The sequence below is a fragment of the Schistocerca piceifrons genome, chromosome 1 (assembly GCF_021461385.2).
Source record: "Schistocerca piceifrons isolate TAMUIC-IGC-003096 chromosome 1, iqSchPice1.1, whole genome shotgun sequence".
NCBI classification, from domain to species: Eukaryota; Metazoa; Arthropoda; class Insecta; order Orthoptera; family Acrididae; genus Schistocerca; species Schistocerca piceifrons.
In genome coordinates, this window is record NC_060138.1 from 253,652,395 (window position 1) to 253,676,826 (window position 24,432).

At 40.3% G+C, this 24,432-nt stretch overlaps 1 protein-coding gene across 2 annotated transcripts in view; it reads right to left on the minus strand.

Moving 5' to 3' along the window:
* Positions 1-24,432, minus strand: part of LOC124803897 (disco-interacting protein 2 homolog C) — a 605,756-nt gene that overhangs the window by 84,397 nt on the left and 496,927 nt on the right. For both annotated transcript variants that reach the window (XM_047264711.1, XM_047264710.1), the window contains 3 exons: positions 22,753-22,887; positions 13,063-13,365; positions 2,770-2,886 (listed from right to left, as the gene is read on the minus strand). In XM_047264711.1, coding sequence (XP_047120667.1) covers positions 2,770-2,886; positions 13,063-13,365; positions 22,753-22,887 — 555 coding nt within the window. The remainder of the gene's footprint in view (positions 1-2,769; positions 2,887-13,062; positions 13,366-22,752; positions 22,888-24,432) is intronic.

A 24,432-nucleotide genomic window follows, 5' to 3' on the forward strand; every position in this document is an offset into this window, starting at 1 on the left:
CATTTCTGATTGTATAGGATAGTATTACAACCTAATGTGTCAACCATGACTGTTCAGAAAAGATTTTGTATTAAAAAAAATGGTTCAAATGGCTCTGATCACTATTGGGACTTAACTTCTGAGGTCATCAGTCCCCTAGAACTTCAAACTACTTAAACCTAACTAACCTAAGGACCTCACACACATCCATGCATGAGGCAGGATTCGAACCTGCGACCGTAGCGGTCACGCGGTTCCAGACTGTAGCGCCTAGAACCGCTCAGCCACTCCGGCCAGCTTTTGTATCAAACTGTGGAACATTTAGCTATCTGGAAGTGGTGATTGATGAAAGAGATGGACTTTGTGATGTACAACTGAAACCAACAAATTACATTTCCTGAATGAAGGTGTGAAGTGTGCTATTTTTTGGTCTCTTTAAAACTGACTTTGAACTGTTACCGTGTTTTGTCTTTGTGGAGATTACAACTGAAATAGTGAGGAACCAGTTGGAAATGGTGTATTTATTGTTAGTAATGTACATTATTCAGTTCAGTGATCAGATTTTGGAATCTTACTGAATGTGGTTATTAGTTTTGGAATAGTGGTGATTTAACCTTGTCTCGCAGTTAATGGTGAGACTGGTAAACCATACTAGGACAGTTTTCTGCAGTGCAGTAGTGAAGGGAATTATTGTGGGAGTGCCATAAATGATTCCTAGTAAAGCAACATAGGTGTAGATTGTACATGCTGTCTTATACACTGTACATAAATAAGATTTTGGTATTTTAGCTGCATATGTGAATGAGTCTTCGTGATATCAAGAGGTGCCAAGAAAGAGACAAAGGAACAATAACATCCTCATGATGGAGCTAAACTGTTGTATATTCCAAGACCAAAAATTTATGAATCACAAAGGAATTAATCTGAATGGAATGTAAATCGATAGATGTGACGTAAAAGTACAGACAAACAAATGATCACAATTTCAATAAAATTGGACGATTTATTCAAGAGAAAAAGTTTCACAAATTGAGCAAGTCAGCAATGAATTGTTCCACCTCTGGTCCTTATGCAAGTAGTTATTCACATTGACATTGAGTGATAAAAGTTGTTGGATGACCTTCTAAGGGATATCGTGTAAAATCCTGTCCATTAGTTCATCAAAATTCCATGCAGACTGGAGAGCCCTGACCATAATGCTCCAAAATGTCCTCAATTGGGGAGAGATTGGGCAATTTTGCTGGCCAAGATAGGGTTTGGCAAGTACAAAAACGAGCAGTAGAAACACACACCACGTGTGGGTGGGCATTATGTTGCTGAAACGTAAGCCTAGGATTGCTTGCCATGAAGGGCAACAAAATGAGGTGTAGAGTATCATGATATACCACTGTTCTGTAAGGGTACTGTGGATAACTATCACAGAGGTCCTGTTATGAAAAGAAGTGACACCCAGCCCATCATTCCTGGCTGTCTGGCAGTGTGGCAAATCACAGTCAGGTTGGTATCCACCATTGTCTGGGGTGATTCCTTACATGTCTTCGCTGGTCATTGAGGTTCTGTTCAAAGGGGGACTCATCACTTAAGACAATTCTACTCCAGTCTATGAGATTCCATACCTAAGATATGTCTGGAGATGTGCCAGACCGCAGTGGGATAACAACCTGATTGTTGTCCACCATATGGCCTGACAACCAGGAGTGTTGGTCTGGGGTACCATTTCTCTTTATAGCAGGACCCCTATGGTTGCAGCATAGTGGTAATCGATGATATTTTAAGCCTCGTTCTGTTGCTCTTCATGGCAAACCATCCTGGATTTACATTTCAGCAACACAATGCCCTCCTGCACAAGCCAAGAGTTTCTACTGCTCGTCTCCGTGCTTGCCGATGCCTCCCTTGCCAGCAATGTCGCCAGCTCTCTCTCTCTCTCTCTCTCTCTCTCTCTCTCTCTCTCTCTCTCTCTCTCTCTCTGGTCTCTCTGATTAAGAACATTTGGAGAACTATGGGCACGGCTCTCCAACCAGATCAGGATTTTGATGATTTAGTACACCAAATAGACAGAATTTGGCACAATATCCCCCAGTTGGACATCGAACAGCTCTATTAATCAGTGCCAAGTTGAATAACTGCATTACTGAGTTGTTCAATCTGTGGCGCTCTTTCTCTGGAATAAATCATCTAATTTTTCTGAAACTGTAATCTTTGTTTGCCCGTATGTGTACATCAAATCTACTGATTTCCATCACATTTAGATGACTTTTTGATGTGCATCCTTTTTTTGTCCTAGAGTATAACTGCACCATTATGATTAAACTCTTAAGAAGCAGTAATTTTAAGTAAAAAAATACATTGCCAGTTGCATATGACACAAATCTTCTAATCAGATGGTGAATATTCTGTGATACTGTCTTAGAGCCAAGTCATGATAGCTTTATTACTTCCCTCCCCCATAAAGTATTTTAGATGGTAAATCTGTGCCTTTAATTGGGCTGTTAGCAGAAGTTTCAGTTTTCCACACACAGCCATTTTAGATGCTAAATCTGTGCCTCTAATTGGCCTGTTACCAGAAATGTCAGTTTTCCAACACAGCCAACAATCACCTTCCAGTAATTCCGAAATTCATTTAAATCTGCCGATTTGAAACATCTCATCAACTGACTGAATCTGAAACACAGTTACTTAGAGTGACAATTCTTCAATTTCTTCTTTGCAACATACAGCATAACAGTTTTTTTTTTTTTTGTAAATGAAGTATATGAATTAGTTTTCACCTCATAAAAAGTAGTTACATACCCATATTGTCATCTGATGTCGAAGACTGCCTCGACTGGTTATACCGATTGACTCTGTCAGCAGCTGTTAGACGACGAGACTGTGCTGTGTTGTGGGTAACATCAGGTGGCTGGGAATCTAAAAGGAAGAAATGTGATGGTAAAATAAAAGTCAGCTTACAAAGAAGACAAACAAACAAATCAAGAAAAATTCAAACTTGAAATTTCCATCATCAAAAAATAAAGGCATATGAGGAAAAAGAAAGAAATCAAGAAATATTACAATAACATTCTCCAGAACATTAGGGAAGTTTTTCCTATCTAATGCTAAATGTTAAAAGTGTTAGCAACACTAACAGTAACATCTTTTTAGGAGTTGACTGCTATAACAGAGCATGTCTGCTGTAATACCAAGAATATAACTGACTGATTGCATGGGTACATGGGCAAACATTCAAAATCATGGAAATTCTACGTTATGGCAGCACTGCAAACTTTATTTTCATGAAGTTCTTATTTTAAGCACAAAGCTACAATGGATTCTCTTCCTGAAACACTCTACATTGCTCCATTTCCAAACGCACTATCTTTGTTCATTCAGCCCTTATATAAGTAACACACAAATTGACTTGAAAGAAAAAAATTAAATGCACAAAAATGCCATTATTTGCTTCAGAATATATATGAGACATTGAATTTATTCATACAGGGTATGACCAACAAGCAACAAGACTAATTTCTCCAATGCAGTGGGAAGGCGTGAGGTGCTCTCTATATCGATGGGCTGGGTAGTGGATGGATGTTATATGAACTAAAGAGAGACAAGTCAGAAGGAAGACAGGAAGATGTCAAACAGAAAACACCCACTGCATGCCTGATACTTACGAAATTATGAAAATATGGGCAAAGTGTAAGAACATATGAACTAAGGTCGTCAGTTAGGTTTTGATAGCAGAGAAGTTTAACTAGCTAAAATCAACTGTGCATTCAATTGAGAGTGACAGCTTGCAAAATGCAGAATGTATGAGTAAAGTTGGTGCTGAATATTCTCTCATAATCAGAAGGAACAGCACACAATGATTTGTCATGAATTGCTGGGATTAAAGAAGGCTAACCAAATCTTTTGAACAGAATGATATCCACAGACAACACTTGGATTAGAGTATCACTCAGATAACATTCCAAAGAGCTGAGCAGCATGCAAGCACTTCTCCTGAACTAAATTATGCCCACATGAGTAAATCAAGGGTGAAATTAATAATTATCATCTATATTATGGAAAAGGTATGCCCCAAAAGCAGTTTGTGACTCTGGACAAACAGTGAATGGTAAATTTTAGATAGAAGTACTTGACTAACTGAGAATTAGGTTTGTATCTGAAAGGAGACTTTTGTTTGTTTGTCTTTGTTTTAGGGTCCAAAAACAAAGAGTGTCATATGCACCCATGTCAGAACCGTAGAACATGAAGATAAAGAAAGGAGTTAAAAATGACTACACGTTAAGCCCAATCAACAAAAGGAAAGATAGGTGAAAATGGGGATGTGGAGAAAGGTCTATAAAATGCGCCATAGAGAAATGGAGGTCCTGAACTAACAATTAAATGTCCTTCGCCATGGTCCTACAACAGATAAAACATAAAATGCTGTCAACAGGCTGCACGTCATTCACTAAAACGGTCGATAACTCAGACGGCAAACACAAACTGTCAAAGGTTCAGGACAATGAGCACAAAGTGGTGGGGGAGCACCACTTGACAAATGGTGATGGCTAAAAGGACGGTACCCAATATTTAACCTAGATAAAATGACCTCCTCATGGCGAGAGACCCGAGAGGAGGTCGCCGAAGCTGAGGGGAGAGGCTTAATTCCCCAGAGCTTGTTCGCATTAAGGGAGGACCAGTGGTGATGCCAAAGTGACACCACCTGCTGATACATGACACCACAGAGGTCATCGGAGGGTATGGAAGAACTAGCAGGACGAGGTACAAGGACTGCAGCGACAGCAGCAGCGTCAGCAGCCTCGTTTCCTGTCAGACCAATACGACCAGGAACCCACATAAAGATCACAGTGGCTCCATCAAGAGTGAGCAAGTGACACCTTTCAGGGACCCTTTGCGCTAAGGAATGGATGGTGTACAGCACACACAAGCTTTGAAGAGCACTGAGAGAGTCTGAACAGAGGACCTAATTGAAAAGCCTGTATCAATGGATGTACTGCATGGCCTGACATAGGGCAAAGAGTTCTGCTGTTAATACTGGGCATTTTCAATGGAATCTGATGCTCAAAAACATCAGTACCAATGATGAAGGCACATCCAAGTCAGTCCGAGAGCCATCAGCGTACACAAAGGTACTATCGCGAAGTTCCGTGCGAAGGTCATGAAACTTTCGGTGATAGAAGGAGGCTGGAGTAGTGTCCTTGGAAAGTGAATGAAGGCCAAGGTGAACACAGGCCACCACATGAAGCCAAGATGATGGCAAGTTCACATCCATTGGGAACGTGATAGGCAGCATGAAGTTAAGTTGCTGGAGCAAGAGCCGAAAGCGAACTCCAGGAGGTAACAGAGAAGAGGGACATGCCCCATACTGGCGAGCAAAGGAGTTATCAAAGGAGGAGGCATAAGATGGGTGGCCAGGAATGGCAGATGAACGACATGCGTATCTGCTGAGGAGAAAGTCATGGTGGTATGACAGCAGTAGGTTGGCAGTTTCTGCATATAGTGTCTCAACCAGGCTAATGTAAAAGACACCAGAGGCCAAACATATGCCACTATGGTGGATACTATTGCAAGGTGTAAGAGGGATGGACATGCAGTTGCATAAACGAAACACCCATAATCTAGTTTCGAACGGACATGGGTGCTGGTCCTCAGGATGTACCATTAAGAACACACAGGACACTGAGGTACTGCATAAAGTGGGCAGCCAGGTAAGACATGGGAGGACTAAGAAATTTTCCTATTCAACATGAGCCCCAGGAATTTTGTAGTTTCAATGAACAGAAGAGCAACAGGCCCAAGATGTAAAGGCAGTGGAAGACACCAATAGTGCTGCCAGAGATTGATACAGTTTTGTTAGTGTAAAAACAAAAGCCATTATTGATGCTCCATTAGTAAAGATGATTGAGACATCACTGAAGACACCACTTCAGGAGATTAGTCCATGGAGAACTGCTAAAGATTGCAAAATTGTCAACAAAAAGGGAGCCGGAGATGTCCAGTGGAAGAGAGGTTTAATGGCAATAGCGAAGAGGATGACACTCAGGACAGAGCTCTGAGGCACATCGTTTTCCTGGATAAAGGTGTCTGACAAGGCAGAACCCACACGTACCTTGAAAATTTGGTCTGTTAAATATTTGTGAAGGTATTGGGGCATGCGGCCATGGAAGCCCCAAATGTAGAGAGTACGGAGGATACCAGTCCTCCAGCAGGTGTCTTAAGCTTTCTCTAAATTGGAAAACATGGATGTAGTCTGGTATTTCTGCAGAAAACCATGCATGACACGGGTGGGCAAAGTGACAAGATGGTCAACTGCAGAACGGCGCACTCTAAATCCACACTGTGCAGGGGTTAGTAAATTTCGAGACTAAAGCCACCATACCAGCTAGGCATGAATCATACGTTCAATCACCTAGCAAACAGCTGCTGAGAGAAAAGGGGCGGTAACTAGAAGGAAGCTGTTTATCTTTACGAGTCTTAGTTATAGGTATGACAGTGGTTTCACATCAGCGTCTGGGAAACATACCCTCTGTCCAGATGCAGTTGTACTTACGTAGCAGAAAATGCATGCCCACAACAGAATGGTTCTGCAACACGTGAATGAGAACACTGTCTGGCCCTGTGACAAGAGGATCGGAATGAAGAAAAAGCATGACCTAGCTCCCTGATAGTAAAGGCAGCGTTGTAGCATTCATGATTCTGAGAAGAGAAGGATATCACCCGAGGCTTTTCCATTTGTTTCCGATGGAGGAAGACATGGTGATAGTGGGAGGAGCTCGAAATCTTCACAAAATACCAGCCCAAGAAGTTGGAGATAGCAAATAGGGTCCACTATGGTATTGTCTACTACTGTCAGGCCGGAAATTGGGGAATGGACCTTAGTCCCAGAGAGCCGTCGGAGGTTGGAAGAAAGAGGGGAACTGTTAAAAGAGCTAATAAAGAAAATCCAGCAAGCTTTTTTGCTGTCCTGAAGAACACGAGGACACTGTGCTTGGGAATGTTTGTAACAAATGCAGTTTGCCATCATATGATGACAGTTAAAAATGCAGACAGCACATCTCTGCATGCAAATTACAAGTCTCAGTCCACCAAGGGACCAGCACACGGTGCGGTAATGAGGAAGTGCAGGGAATGAAACATTCTGCAGCAGTAAGGATAATGATTGCAAGATATTCAATCTGGACATTAAAAATGGGGAAATGTTGTTCGTCAAAGGTTGCCAGAAGCAAAGCCTCCAGTCGGCCTTAGGAAGCTGCCATTTGGGTGTGTTCTTCGGTGGTGTAGGAGTCAGCAAACAGATAGCACATGGGAAATGGCCACTCGAGTATATGCCAGAGAGAACGGACCACTCAAGATGATGGGCAAGCTGGGCAGTGCAGAAGGAGAGGTCCAAATGGGAATAGATGCGCATAGAGTCTGAAAAGAATGTGGGTGCTCCCATGTTAAGGCAGATGTGGTTAAGTTGACTGAGGTCAGCCGCGAGGACACCTCTGGGACAGGTTCTGCAAGACCCGCAAAGGGGATGGTGCACATTTCAAACATGGAGCAGCAGAAAGGGATGAGAGAGTTGGCCAATAGGCTGGAGGAAGTCTGCCCTGGTGACATCGGAAGACAGAGGGATGTAAACGAGACATCGGGAAAAGGCTAAGTGAAGACTGCAACAGCTTGAAGACAGGTAGTCAAGGAGATGTATTGGGTATGAATGTCACCCCAGATGAACAGCATGACTCCCCTACGAGATGGAATGCCATCCTCAGGGGGAAGGTCCAAGCAGTTGTGAGAATGCAATTTTGTTTCCTGGAGGCAGAGAACAAGCAAACACTGCAATTTTAAGAGCAGCCATAAGTCCTCTTTGTTGGATCAAAGGCCAAAATGAAGAGAATAGAAGCTTTTGAAGTGGGGTGCTACAGAAGAATGCTGGAAGTCAGAAAGGTAGACCATGTAACTAATGAGGAGGTATTGAACAGAACTGGGGAGAAAAGAAATTTGTGGCACAACCTGACTAGAAGAAAGGATCAGTTGGAAGGACACATTCTGAGACCTCAAAGGATCACTCATTTTGTACTGGAGGGAAGCTATGGGGGTAAAAATCATAGAGGGAGACCAAGAGATGAGTACAGTAAACACATTCAGAAGGATGCAGGCTGTAGTAGTTACCCTGAGATGAAGAGGCTTTCACGGGATAGTGTAGCAAGGAGAGCTGCATCAAATCAGTCTGCGGATTGAAGACCACAACAACAACAACCCACAAATGCTGAAGTCCAGATCTTTGTGCTTTTTGTTATTACCAAGAATAAAGTAGACAACTATAAAATGCAACAGCTTCCCAGGTAATGCCATACTGGGATCATATATGTGAAGAGAATGACTTAATTGGCAAACACACAGTGAGCACTATCATAACTGTAATAATCACACTAATGTTAGGAACTCCCTGGCTGGTTCTCTATTAACATAATATGCAAACATCTAATATACAAACTTGCACGGAGCACTGCTTAAGGACATTCTAGAAAAGAGTTTGCACTTCACGTTCATTGGTGTTTTACCAATTTTGTTTCTTTAGAACTGAGTAACAGAATTTGTAGCAAACTACTGTATGACACAATTCTTTTAAAAAATGATTGAACACAATATTTCTGTCATATGAGAAGACAGTGCTGCTTGTTATACATTAAGAGGAAAGTTATTCACTCACTAACTAAACCTACAAGAAAACAGACTGGGACATTACTAAGACTTTAATTTCCATGCTGTATTAGTGTATGATCTTAAACTGACAACTTATGCAATGACAGACAATGCCAACCACCTGCCACAAGGTTCATATCCCTGTTACAGACCCAGGTTCAAAACCTGCCCAATCCACCCACCCAGCACTTCCTATTCCAATCCTGTGAGGCTTATCCTACCCCAAGAGGGGGTAAGCCGCATGTGAAAGCAGCCGTGTCATTTAGCAGCTCTGCTGCAATCACTGCACAGGGTTTTATATTCATATGACTACAAAGCAGCTGTCGACCAGCATGAACGGCCGCCACCAAACTGTGGCCACAAGCAAAGTAGCCCATCCTGTGGCACAACATACATCTGACCATAGCACACTTGATTTCAATGGCTGCTTCACTAATCAAGCCATCTGGATCCTTCCCTCCACCACCAGCTTTTCTGAACTGTGCATAAGGGAATTATCCATACAACACATTCTCCGTTCCTGTAATTTTCCCAGACTCAACCTATGGTAACATACTGTCTCCCCCCCCCCCCCCCCCCCCAACAGCTTTGACCCCTACTGTCCTATCATTCTCTCTTCACTCTCATCTCCCAACCTGTTAATTTGCAGCCTTCTGCCAACACATCTGCCCATCTTTCCATGCTCCACTCCTTTTTCGCCCTCTCCCTCCCCCCCCTCTCTCCTGCCCCACAAACCTCGTGAAGCTGCACCTGTTGGCAGTCTAATCCCTGTACACTCCACCAGAAAGCATTTGTCTCTTTCTCCACCCTTACACTACTGTCCCTTCTCCTTCCCCTTCCCTGCCCCCTACAGTTTGCTGCTTACATCCCACGTGATTTCTGGTCTGAGATGCTGGAGTTAACGCACGTGTGTGGGTGAGGTGTGCTTGCTTTTGTATGTGTGAAAAGCTTAATTGTGCATGTCTCCAACTTGGTGTGTCTTCTTTATGGTAAGTAGCGTCTGTCTGTTTCTAAATTGTTGATATTCGTACCGCGAGTTTCCATTGTTAGATTTAAGTTCCTTTGACAAATGGTTTTATTTCTATTGCAGTAAGGCCCTTCTTTTAAGATTAACTGACTATGCATTCAATTTAGATACCATCTGTAAGAAACCCAGAAATATTAGTGTAAGATCCAAAGAAAAGATCTCTGCAGATCAGTGAAATTAAAATCCTAGTGGTTAAATTTTGAAAGATTCACAAAAAAAGTGTCATAGTTTGATGTATCCCTAAAAAGGACTGAAGCTCACATGATACTACACACAGGATGCTGGTTAAAACCTGAAGCTGACAGTAATGGCACCTCCAGAGAAAATTTAAGCATATAATACTGAAAGGATAGGGAAGTGGGAAATGGAGGTGGCGTATTTGTCACAGTACACAAGAACCTCAAATTCACCAAGACAGAAACTTAAGTTGGATGTGAGGTTATTCTGGTAAGACTCAGTATCCTCGGTGGGCATAAAATTATAACAGGGCCCTTCTAATAACCACCAAACTCACTTCCTGATGTAACCAAAAACTTCTGAGAAAATCTCAGTTTGCTTGTACATATGTACCCTAAATGCCTTGACTGAAACAGTTAAAACTGAACTAAGTCCGAGAGCCAATGGAATTCTTATCAGATTCTGTACCCAATTTGCAGTTGATTTAGCCCATCTGTTGATTATAATCTCTTGCCAATCCCTCAAACAAAAAACTGTTCTCAGTAGCCGGAAGAAAGCACAGGTGAAATTGTCTACAAGAAGGGTAGCAGAAGTGATCCAAAACACTACCATCCAATATTTCTAGCATCCAATTGTTGTAGAATCGTAGAACATATTCTGGGCTCAAACACAATGAGGTATCTCAAACAGAATGAGTGCTTCCATGCCAACCAGCACGGATTCCGAAACCATCAATCATGTGAAACCCAACTCTCACTTTTCTCACTTGACATCCTAAAAGCCAAGGACCAAGGCTGTCAAGCAAATGCAGTATTTCTTGATTTTCAAGAAACATTTTACAGAGTACCACAACTATGCTTATTGTCACCTATGGTTCCAAGCAAAATTTGTGACTGTTTGACAATTTCTTCATAGAGAAGACACAGCATGTTCTCTTGGATGGAGAGTCATCAACAGATGTGAAGAAACTTCGTGTGTTTCCCAGAGAAGTATTTGGGTCCCTTGCTATTCATGTTGTATATTAATAACCTTCCAGACAATATTAATAGCAACCTGACTCTTTTTTTGCTGATGACTTAGTTACCTACAAGGAAGTACAGTCTGAATCAAGCTGTACACAACCTTCATAAGATTTCAAAGTGGTGCACATACTGGCAACTTGGTTTAAATGTCCAGAAATGTAAAATTGTGCATTTCACAAAATGATAAAACAATGTATCATATGAATATAATATCAGTGAGTCACAGCTGGAGTCAGTAAACTCATACAAATACCTGGGTGTACCACTTAGTAGGAACATGAAATGGAATAATCACATATACTCAGTTGTGGGTAAAGCAAGTCACAGACTTTGGTTCATTGGTAAAGTACTAGGGGAATGTAATCAGTCTACAAAGTAGATTTCTTACCTATCACTCATGTGATCCATCCTAAAGGCTCTTTAAGATAGATGGAAACTATCCCAAGAAAGTATACTAACAAAGTTTCTCTGTACATCTCTTAAGAAGGTAGGAGGCACTGTCTGGTCTTGGGAAATTAGAATTTCCCACAATATGATTTGTGATCCACAGGAACTCACTTCTACATTCACAAATACTGCAGACTTAATGTCTTGTTTTTATCACCTATACCAATGTCAATTACACATGAAAATGCAAGATTTTGGAAGTCTTTAAACATCTCTTTGTACCAAAAGACAAAAATGACATCTGGTCTTATGCCTTGTGGTGCTCAAAAGTAACAAAGCCCTTCTTCAATCGATGCAACTGTGCCAAATTTGTCAACTGCAGGTCAAAGAAATTCTTAGTATGATGTTAAGACGCTCTCCACATATTGCAACAATGTTCTTTTATGGTGCTCAAGGTACAAGTCTCTCTTTCTGAACACTCTGTATTATCTGATTGTGATAAAGTCAAGCACACAGTGTACCCATGCACTGAAAATGTTTTCCAAAGCACCTGCCCATTGTCATCTCACGAGAAATACTTTTGGGGAGAAATATTTGAGGTGTGCAGTCTCGTGTAACATTTTTATTATTATGGATGAATCTACAATAGCTTCATGGATTATCATCAACAGTGTCATATAATTGCACACCATGAAACACTTCCGTGAAGATCTGTAACACTCATACCCACTGTTGCAGCGTAAAGTCAGTGCCAGCACACCAGTTGGGAATGACAGGGAAGAGAAGGCTATGAGAAGAGGTCAGCCAATCATACACTCACTGATCTCCCTCCAGGATGAGAAACTGACAGCAGCGGGAGCTATGTGAAGACAACATAAGTGCCATGCCCCACTACTGAGAGCCCACTTAGATAGCAGCTTCAACATTAGCCACTCTGTTAGCGACACACTGTAGCCTCTATCATTAGCAGTTCCTATGTAGCACAGGCTTGTGTTCATCTATTCAGAAGAAGAATGATTATTTTGTATGTCACCCTTTTCTTGCGACACATCTATCAAGTGAAGTATTGTATAGTCGTGTTATAATAAAACTCATTAATATGAGTTGTTTGATTGTTTATCTAGTGAACTGAGTATGCAGGATTCCTAGACACAACACCCAGCAACGTTACGGAGAAGTGAACTCCACAACTTCTCTCCATCTTCTTGGCCAAATATTCCTGATGGACATTTCTATAACCTCTAGGATTCAAACTGGCTTATTCTGTGTCAAGTAGCACTTCAGTGGCACACACTACTGACCTCAGTTGTACAGGCAGATTGCACCGCATGTGTGTGTGTGTCTAAAAATGCATTGCTATGATATGAGTGCCAGTGCATTCTTGCAGCAGATACAGTGCATCGCAAGAGAAACTGGTCATTTGCTATACTCTTTTTTATTGCTTATAAACACATGTACATACACATAATATAGTTCTCATTTTTTACTGTGAAGAAGTCTCAGGAGTGAATTAATTCAACTGCCTCATTATCTTAAGGCTTCTGGAACATTATCTTTAGTTTCTAGGCACATGCCAGAAATTCAGAAGTCCTCTCGTATATCACGAAAATCTGCTTGTTCCACTTCAAGCTCACTGGAATATGGCTGATAAGAACCACAGGTCTGACAACAACTGATGAAGACTAGCGAGAGCTAGTGGGAAGCATCTCTTTTTTTCTTTTTTTTTTTTTAAAAAAAAGGATAATCAGACAGTACAAATTCACTATTACCTGTAATATTACAAAATGTACTTACAGGGCCGCATGTTGTGCATGACATCAGTGATGTCAGCGACATCACGCTCATCCCAAACTGTGAGCCCAGGGCCACCATTAGGAAGGCGGGTGTGACGAGGCTGTTGCGAGCGTTCCCGCTGCTGTGGCGGCGTCTCGCGGGCAGAACCTGTGCTGCTGGTGTCCGACTGCAGCTGTGGCTGCCCCTGCGGGTGCTGGTGCCCATGCTGATGGGATCGTGGCACGACTGCGCGCTCTCGCTCTGGTGTGCTCTGCACGTCGCCACCACCCTCATTTACCACACTGTCTTCATCAGAGCTTGATGCTGTACCGACAAAAAACTTATTAGCATCTTTTCACACTGTACATAGTGTAAGAATAAGTGAAACAGTTTACAGTGATTCCCGTTAATTGGGATGGACTGTCATACGTATTGAAACTTGGCAGAAATGTAAAATACAAAAGAAAACATTCACAAAACACAAAAACTGATACAGGCAAGCAATTTATGATAAAATTTTTTAATATATTAATCCACTGATTATCTGAATATCCATCAATCACAACATAAATTTAACAAACACATCAGTTAATTCATATTTGCTGGTATGTGATGATGACCCTGGGTATCAAATATTGACAGACATTGAAATAACTGACATTGTCATTGATGACCAAGAACCATGTGACAACAAGGATGAGCCTCAAAAAGAAAGAGACTATTGACAACTACCATGTTGAGAAAGGGCCATCCAATGAGGAAGACTTTTACTGCCTTCGTATGGCTATAAAGAGGTTAAAACAACAAGAAAAATGTGGCACTGACTTTAAAGCACTTGTAGGATCACATAGCGAGAAAGCTAGTCCTAGCTGTATAGCAAAAATAAATTTTAGACTTCTTTTGCACACTGTAGGACTACCTCAACAGTTATTTTGAATATTTTTCAAACTAATCTATGTAGTCAATCTTGACATGAAACATGAGTGACACACACACACACACACACACACACACACACACACACACACACACACAAATAACTGTTCCATGGTTTCAAATAATCAATGCTCTATTGTATGTCTGACATGCAGAAAACTGATATGTTAAGTGGGGTACAGCACAACAGAGTTTGATTACCTCAAGCAATAATAACTGCTTGAGGTACAGCACAACACTTAACACGTCAGTTTTCTGCATGTCAGACATAAAATATGTGAAGCCGTGGAACAGTCATTTATGTTTTTTTTGTGTTGGTGGTGGTGGTGGTGGTGGTGGTGGTGGTGGTGGTGGTGGTGGTGGTGGGGGTGGGGGGTTGGGGGGGGGGGGTTCAAATACCTTGTCATTTATGAAAACATTTTGTACCAAAGTTTACAGAAATATGAAAACATAAAAACACTGATTTAAACACAAAACTGTACACTCATGTTTCATGTCAAAATTGACTACACAGGCATAGTTTGAAAAATATTCAAAATTACAGTTTGGACACACAGGTGGGATTCATCTTGGGAGATCAAGCTACATATTTAGTGTGCTGAATTATTTGCCACTGAAGTTAGTCATAAACAATAGCAGCCCTCTATGTAGACCACTACTGTTGTGTACTATGAAATCATCCTCCTCTGCACAGCCCCAGGGACACATATAAGCATAAAGGATTTTATTTCTATGGGGCAAATCGAAGTCCTGTGAGCCACACAAAGACGATTCCTCAGACAGACAATGTTTCATCCTCAGCCAACTTGTTTACAGATGTTTTATAGTTTGGAGTGTGTTACAACATGGTTGTAAAGTTAAACACATCTGACATAACTTTGGAAGGCAAACCCAGTCTCATCCACTGAGAGAATCCAGTCTCAATAGCAGTTTGCTCACACTACATGCTCACTAACGTGAGTATTCTCAGTGGTGTTTGCCTGCAGTGATTAGTAGCTTAATCATCAGCTTTATTATCCTGGAGACTGCAGGCCTTATACAGAGAAGTATGCATGGAAGGGTGGACATATCCCTTCAAGTCTGTAAAACTAAATATCAATCATCATAACATAACAAAAAAAAATCCAGAATGGAATAATGACAATATTATAAATAGGATAGATTGCTACTCACCATTTAGTGGAGATGTTGAGTCACAGACAGGCATAGCGTAAGGATTGCTAAATAAATAAGCTTTTGGGCAAAAGGCCTTCTTCTGAATTAGACAACTTACACCCACACCTTCATTCGAACACAACTCACACACATGACCATAGTATCTGGCTGCCGTAGTCAGACTGTGAGCATCAGCGCATGATGGGAGAAGCAATAATATGGGTGGTGGAGTAAGGAGGTGGCTGCAGCAGGGAGGAGGAGGGGTGGCAGGGTAAGGATGGGGAACGGCAAACTGCTGCTTGTGGTAGCATACAGAGTGAGGTGGGGAGAGAGTAGTGCCAATTAGGTGCCTTCCATTCCACCAATGCACCCAGTCTGTTTACTTCTCTCATTTTTTGCTCCCACTCCCTCCCCCACCCACTGTCTAACTCACTCCTGACTGCATCTAGCTGCCCCTACCCTCTCAAATCTCGTCCCTGTATGCTCCCACAAGCAGCACTTTACTGTCTCCCATACTTACCCTGCTATCCCTCCCCCTCAGACTCCTCCTCATGCCAACCAACCAGATTGCTTCTCCTATCATACCGTGACACTTGCAGTCTGGTTGCGGCAGTCAGAGACAGTGGTCATGTGTGTGAGTCATGTTTGCGTGAATGTGTGGGTGTAAGTTGTCAAATTCAGAAGAAGACCTTTGGCCAAGAGTTGTTCAGCAGTTGTTTTGTTGAACCTGCCTGCAACTCAACATCTCCACTACGTGGTGAATGGCAATCTGCCATTCTCATAATATTGTCATCATAACATGTTTTAGCTGTCGGCCACCCTTGACCAAGTCATCTGAATATTGTACCTGTGGTCTGAGAATGTTTTTGAAATTCCTGGACAATCAGAGGATGAACATGTGGTCACTTGTGACCCTTATTTGAATACGATTTGCTTCCTTTCTGCTAATGACACTCCTCTGTTGGTCACTCAGTAAATGATACATCAATACCCCTCAACTGAGCTGACTGCTCCATTCATCTTTTCACACACTGGCACTTGGCAAGCATGTTCTTTTCAAAGGAACCATTTTACAATTTAGGAGATCCATAGAAATCTAGATCTGAATTGTAAACACTATGCAACCTCATATGCTCGCAATATGTCAAGACACGTACACAGTTTACTGTTTTCTCAGTAAATATGAATCAGTCAATGATCCTATTTTTCATTAGGCCATACCAGCCATTTGTTTTCAGGCCATGCTAGACACAGTCAAGAACAATGCATGGCTAACATGAGATTCAAATATGGATTAATAATATCATTATTAACCAAACTTTAAATTCATAAAAAAAATTTACTGCTTTATGTTGACTATTTTCAAAATTTTGATCAAGCCAGATCTCAGAGACCGACTGTCACATGAAGAATTTTTGTTCTCAGTGGTTCATACATCTTTGTTTACTGAAAAGGCACTTTCAATTGTTTGTCACAAACAAATATAACAAATCAGTAACAACAGATTGTAAATATTGATCACCTAAAATAAGACAAATATTTTGTGGCAAATCATTCTCAGGACTGACTGGAAAGGAGGGCAAGTGAATGATACGGAAATGTGTTCTGAATGTGGTACCACCCAGAGATCATGGTGCCACACCAAAGTTGTCAATGCAAATCAGTACCACAGAAGTAACAGACTTTAGCAAGATCTTGCTGCACTCTGTAAAAAAATACAGGTGGAGTTTCTGAAGACCATTACTCCCCTCTTAGCACAACACCACCATCACATCTGAAATCAATATAGTGTCAGGCATCCAAGAACAAGAACTCAGTCCCAGTTTGTGACATCAGCTACAGCAGTCAACATTGCTGTAGAAGACAATGACAGCTGTAAACTTTCAAATGAACGTGTACTGTTACAAATGTCAAACACTGAACACCAAGATGACAATTTGCTACTTAGAGTATCAAGTGATGCTTCCGTAGTCAAAGACAGTTGTAAATTATCAAGCAATTCTGCGGCAAAGAACTGTGTCAAAGTTAAATATATCCTTTATCCATTTATGTATTGAAGTGAACTAATAATTCATATGTTCTAATTTGATGAATCTTCCCCCAGAGCAATCAAAGAACCCACAGTAATGGCTGGACAAAAGTAGTTTCATCTGGTCACAACACAGAAAAGATGGTGTTTAAATCAGTGGTTAATCATGCTGATTGATGACACTTCCATCACTTGGTCTACTGTAGTAAATCAGACTTGGCGAAACTTATGTGACCACAGTTAAACTCAGAGTGGCTTAGTGATGATGCAGACCGCAGCTTCTTTATATTGCATTAGTTTGGTTATTATTCTTCAATTATAAATTATCCAAGCACTAGATACATTACATCCTATGGCACAACACGTTTTGCAAGATGTGTAGCACCTTTCAAAGTGACAACATTGATGCCACACTACTAGTTCCATTCACGTGTCCAACCAACATGCAGACTGTCTTCAACAGCTCCCAGTGCCCCCCCTCCCCCCCCCCCCCCCTCCCCAAGTCACTCATGACAATTCAAATAAAATTACACCAGAAACAATCCCACAGTTTATAACCATTATAAAATGAGCTGTAACACTACAACAGTCTCAGGTTTGATCAACCCTTTTTAATCATGTTCACAAAAGTGCTTCCTTACTCAGTAATCATCAGTATGAAGACATTTCTCGAGCAAATGAAAAGTCTCTCACCCTCTTCTTCTTCTTTTTCTTCTTCAAGATTACTGAGTGTTCAGACTATATTTCATCTCACAACAACACAGGCATCCATGGTGTAGGCTGGACTGGAATGGAAGGCTCTCTCTGTTCTATGATAGGTGCTTACGAACTGTACATAGACTTTGTACACTGGTAGCTTTCTGTGTGCTGTTACTCTGCACTGATCTAAACTTACAAAATATTAAGTACCAACTGTCGAGTTGGAGTGAATATACACTTCCTTATGACACTATTCACACATATTTTCAATTGTTCACGCTCTTATTCAAGCGCTCCACTCACAAGTCAAGATATCATGAGATACACTGCAATGTGCTTCACTGTTAAAGAATTCCAATGTTGAAACTGTACGCCTTCTACCTCCGTGGCAATGGAAGCATGTATTAAGTCACAATATGCCTTATCTAACTGGTCTGCCAAAGGAATACTTCAGAGTTGATGATCACAACTTGCTTCTTTATTTCTGCCTTTTTGCTGTTTTTTTCAAACAATTGTACATATGTTATTATTAATAATGTAAAAATTAGTAATACTAATTTCAGCCTTAACAATGAGAGATTGTCAATTAATCCACTAACAAAACCTACTTTGAAGAACATGGGCTTGTAGAAAAATCTAAGATTGAAGCATCCTAACTTTTTGTGTTGTTTGTTTACTCTAGAGGGATAAAATTGAAAGTATGACTTAAAGACAAAGTTTATATTTATTTTATATTCAAAACTTGTCCAGTATGTTGAATGAAGTGCATTAAAATTAATAAAAACTCTTAGAACATTTAAATTACATTAATAAAGTGTTTAGTGATCCTCTGCTTTTGTATGCAAATGTATAATTTTATTGTATTTAATCTACTGTAAGTGGTAATGATTGTTAAAGATAATAATGCAAACATAATAATGGAATTGGTCTCATGAAATTTCTCTCATTGCTATTCAAAGCAAAAAAGTATAAGATATTTTGTACGAGAAAGGCAATTCCAACATGATATCATAAATTTCAAGTAGGCCTATTCCTGCAAATGAATAAGCTGGTTTTCGAATGCTGAACTGAAAGGACAATCACCACCTCCCTGATTGCTTGCAGTATTTTCTACATTTCAGGTAATCGGTACATGCATAATATTTGGTTTGTTGTTCTACAACAGTCAAGTGAATCTTACTTGATACCAATGTGTGAAATTTCATTGTAGGTTGAAGTGCATGTCAATTGAGAATATTTCACAAGTGGCTAAATATTTGCTTAGTTATCATATCATGAAGATTACAACATCCAATTCACTACGGCTACACACACCCTCTTTAATAGCAATTATGTGCCACGCATTTGCTGTGAATACCAGAATCAATAATAATTACATATATATTAAGAACTGTATCTGTGCTAGGGGTTCAGTACTTTAATCATTAGTATGTCATTCTGGCCTTGGATGGACAGCTTTAGTGTGCATCTGTAATTATTGTAAACGTTTGCTCTATAGTGGAGCATGCAGAACACTTATGACGCAGCAAGCTGGTATAATTTTAATTCCCCCTCTTGCTTTGCCATCTGCCTCCTTAAATTCGTTTTTTTCGTTTTTAACTAATTACCATTAACATGCGTCAGTGTAATCTACATTTACATAAAAGACAAAGCTAGGCCCTTAGTCTTAAAGAGTATAACAGATGTAATTTTGTGGTTAGTTTTTTGTATGTAAGTGGTTTTCTAATTTATTTTGACTATGCCTAGTTAGTATCTTTCATTATAGCGTGAAATCAGTAATTGTTTCGTAACGTAAATTCTACTGTTGACTTGCAAACAAATATAAATTCTATACTATTTATAAACATTTCGAAGATTTAATGCTAGTAATCTTAATTTCTTAAAATATCTATTTGGCTCTTTTCGAAAACATGTTAGCACAGCCAGCCCTTAATTAATTCCAAAGTTATTAACAGTATTGTCAAAAGTATTGTTTACGAAACTATATTTGTTAATTTCAGGATTTAAACAAATAATTCAGCCTAAACTTTGTAGTAGAAGAAACTGTTAAAAAGAACCAATTTTTCGATGTAGTCAGTTAATTTAAGTTTTATTGCAATTTCTGTAAATTTGACTTTAAACAGGGTGTAGTTTCAGTACCTATGATGATATATAAGGGGCTGAATTTTGGTCACGTGACAGTCAGTCCACAGCCGAGTTTCAGACGAGGAATCTGTGTTTCTTAGAATGACAACAATGCATCAACTTAACAGTGAAATAAGTGATACACCAATAGGCCGTGTGTTAAAGCAATCACTGTGACTGTTCAATTTATTTGAAGGACTGTGAACATGTGATTATGTTATCACTGCTCTTAAATATTCAACAGTAAACTATTGTAGCAGTATGTGGAGGTTTGCCTGCAAACTATTAATGAGACTTATGGGAAGTTTAAACAATAGTGCACTGGCCTTACATATATAAATATGTATTATTGGGGGGTTGTGCAAAGTGAAAGTAAAAGGCAGTGAAACGTAACTGTGCGTCTGTCGGCCGCATTATTTACCGTAGTCAGCGTCCAAATTACAAACCCCATTTTTCAGCCAGTGTGGCAACGCACTACGTCGACACCGACAGCAACAAACGAAATAAACAAAGAGGGTGGAACCGCTACACACTAGGCAGCCAAATTCCAAACAGTGATGAACATGAATTTTCACTGGAAAGCATATTCTGCGGTGATTTTAGTTTTAGCAAGGAATGTTTCTCTATTAATAAAATTACACTGAACTATATCACTAACATGGTTGAGTCTTTCACCCACTTAAGTGGAAATGAGACATTGGTTATCAACTGAAGAAAGACTAATATTTCTGTCCACATGCCTTATGGACAGAAGAGATTTTGATTGCTAGAAGCATCATTCTGTTAACTGCTGAAACCTGCTAGGCATTAATAGACAACTACTGGGGCTCCTGGCCTTTTTTAGAATATGTTGTAATAAATGAATAACTTTTTTCTGGTATGCTTCATATTTCACATGAACAGATTAAATTATCAATGTAGATTTCCTTTTGTTTCTGTCATTATGATTTGTATCTGTATGCTCACAATGCTGCTCCTCATATTTACCTAAATAATGAAACAATATTATAGTGAGCACTTTACATTGTCAGTACACATACATAATCTTGTTTTAGGGATTCACCGATCCCTGTGGTAGCACATTACACATTAACAAAAATGTACCCAGGATCTAAGATAAACAGTTGGGGGAGGTTGCAATTAAGTAGTAAGTAGTTTTGTAAGAGGTGTAGGAGTGACGCATGTAAAGTACAATTTCTTACAGACTAAAACTAGAAACTTTAAGAACTTTGGTTACTAACTGTTAGACATATTATTATTTTGTAATTGGTTTCTACAATCCACATTGTACTAGACTGAGGAACATTATGCTGTGTATGAGATCTGTACAAATTATTTTGCTGTCAGACAGATAAAGCTCATTTGCATGAGAACACTTTCTACATTCACATTTTAGTAACTTTTGACATTTTCTGGTAACGTAAGAGAAAACCTTGCCAACTCAAGGCACAATGCTACTGTAGGCATTCAGAACCGAGAGTTGTCTGCATTCTAACTGCAAAGAGAAAAGACCACGCGGGGTAGCAGTGTGATCTAGGGCATCCTGTCACAGTTCGCGCGGCTACCCCCTACCCCTGTCGGAGGTTCGAGTCATCCCTTGGGCATGGCTGTGTGTGTTGTCCTTAGCATAAGTTAGATTAAGTAGTATGTAAGCTTAGGGACCAGTGATCAGCAGTTTGGTCCCATACGATCAGTATATTTAAAAAAAAAAAAACAAAAAAAAAGGGGGGGAGAGTGAGAAAGAAAGAAAGAAAGAGAGAGAGAGAGAGAGAGAGAGAGGGGGGGGGGGGAAGGTGAGTAATAACAGAATAGTTTTAATGTCTCACAATAAAGCACTCCCTGAACCCTTACTAATGAAACGATGCATCTGTCTGTGTGGTGAGGCAGGACGCAAAATATGGATTTGGATTGTGAAGATCATTTTACGAGGGGTGGGGTGGGGGGTTGAAAGTAAACACATAAGATCACTTGTGTGAATTAAAAAAAAGATTTAAACAAGATCTCAGATGGTACAGAAAGTGTCAATAGTCCCTTCACAATAAAAAGTGAGCGATTCTCCACATGAATACTAAGAGAATTCCATTTAATTTCAGAAATATTGTAAGTTACACCAACTCTGAGGGTGTTGGTTCAACTAAATATGATGAGGTAGCAGTTAAGAAGAACAAACACATGGAAAATAGGGAAACTTAAGCAACGACAGAATTTTATTGGTAGAAAGTGCAAGAGCTCCACTAGAGAAATATTACTTATACTACTCTTTCCAGTTCTCTTCCACAGTGTGGGATGGGTCCTTATTACAAATAGTTGACAGAAGAAAGTGAAACAGTTCAAAAAAGGGCTTCTCACTTTGTGTTGCTGCAAATTAGGGGAGAGGGGGTCATGAATGTAACAACCTAGTTGAGATGGTGAAACCATTTCACAAAATGTCAAACAACAACTTCTTCCTCCAAATGCCAAAACTTTTGTTGCCTCCCACTCACATTCCGGCAATGACTATCGGATAAAATACAAAAAATTGAAGCTCACAGGGAAATACTGGGGTATTCCTTTTTCACATGCACTATCCAGGAGTGTAATAGCAGATACACAGTTTCAAAGTACTATCTTGTAACTTCTACCCAATTTGAAGTGCAGTGCGTTCATACATATGCAAGTGACACTCCCACACTTGCAGACTTCCACTGAAACTATTATCAGTAGGGGGGACAACTAACAAGACGTTATTCACTAGATAACAAGGTGGAAGAGCTGTGTACAGCATTTACCAGAGTCATGCCGGTCGCGGTCCCGGTCTGGGCTCTTGGCCATGACGGAGGTTCGCTTGGATGGCATTGGCAGTGATGGCTTGGGCCGGCCCTGCATCGCCGCCAGCGCCTGCTGGACTGCCTCCTGCCGCACCTCTGCAACACGACACACACTACTATTACTAACACTACTCTGCCTACTACACTAGTCTAAAGCTACACACACACACACACACACACACACACACACACACACACACACACACACACACACACACACACCAAAATAGCAAAAAAAAAAAAAAAAAAAAAAACTGTAACTAAATGTGCACTATAAGTTAAGTGACAGGAGTAGCTGAATGGAATATTGTTAACCTGTGTTCTTTCAGGTCATAACCAATGTTCAATTGTAGATAACACTGTGTTTAATGGGCCTGGTATGACAGTAAATAAAATGATGCTAAACTTAATTACATACATTATTTCAACCACCATTGACTCACATGTCACTTCTGGTTTTGCAGCCGCATGCACTCTAAACACAGTGTTTTCCAGTACCTCACAATGGCTGCAACCATAAATCAGTCAATACTGATTCTTTCCATTTCTATCAGTTCAAGTGGGCTATTCCTATCCACCACCTGGTTGAAAGTCTCAGACTGATTTTGCCTTTCCTCAGGGTGTTACAGAGACTCTCAGCACACTATTATCTTTACTATGATGCCCCTACCCATCCCAATAAGCACACACCAAACAAAAAACACAAAATTTCCAATTTCCTACCCATTTTTGTTTTCACAGAAAGATAGATTATGCAGAAGTCTCATCCACTTTTAGGTCATTAGAAAGGAAGTAAAGTTATGGTTTAATGTCCTATCAATGATGTCATCTGAGACTGAACACAAGTTGAGATTATTAAAAGATGAGGCAAGAAATCGGTTGTGTCCTTTTCAAAGGAACCACCCTAATATCAGCCTTAAGCAGTTTTGGGGAACCACATTGAACCTTTACCTGGATGACGACATGGTGACTGAAACATCATATTTTTGAATGCAAGTCCAGTATCTCGACCACTGCACCATCTCACTTAATCAGATGGTGTAGTCATGGATGGTGCCAGTGTGGTGGTGGAGGTGGATGAGAGAGGAATCTGCCAGCTTTTATCACTGGAACCATCCTGGAATTCACCTGAAGTAATACAGGCAAACCCCTGAAAAACAATGCCAGGATGACTGTACTTGGATTTGAGCCACACTCCTTCAGAAGATGGGTCCAGTGATTTAACCACTGCATTTTCTTGACAAGTACGAGCATTTGAACTCAGAAGATGGGTCCAGTGATTTAACCACTGCATTCTCTTGACAAGTATGAGCATCTGAAGCCTAACCCTAATGGAAAAAGCTCTTGGCTTTGCACGAATGGCAGATAATGCATAACTATTATTTCCTCTCATTTCAGCTTGTAGCAATTTTAGCTAACCATTCACGTCCCACTGATACTCAGACCACACTACAAACTCAAGAAGATTTGGTCATCAAACAGTGGCAACTGCCACAGATATGACAGTCTCTTTGATCGAGACAACTGAAGCTAACAGGTAATGCTGCAGCCTTATCATTATCTCAAGTTACCAATTTTGGCACTAGGAATGCCCCTCCAAAACTGTTGTCTCACTGGCTAACAAAAACTAGCTGATCTGGT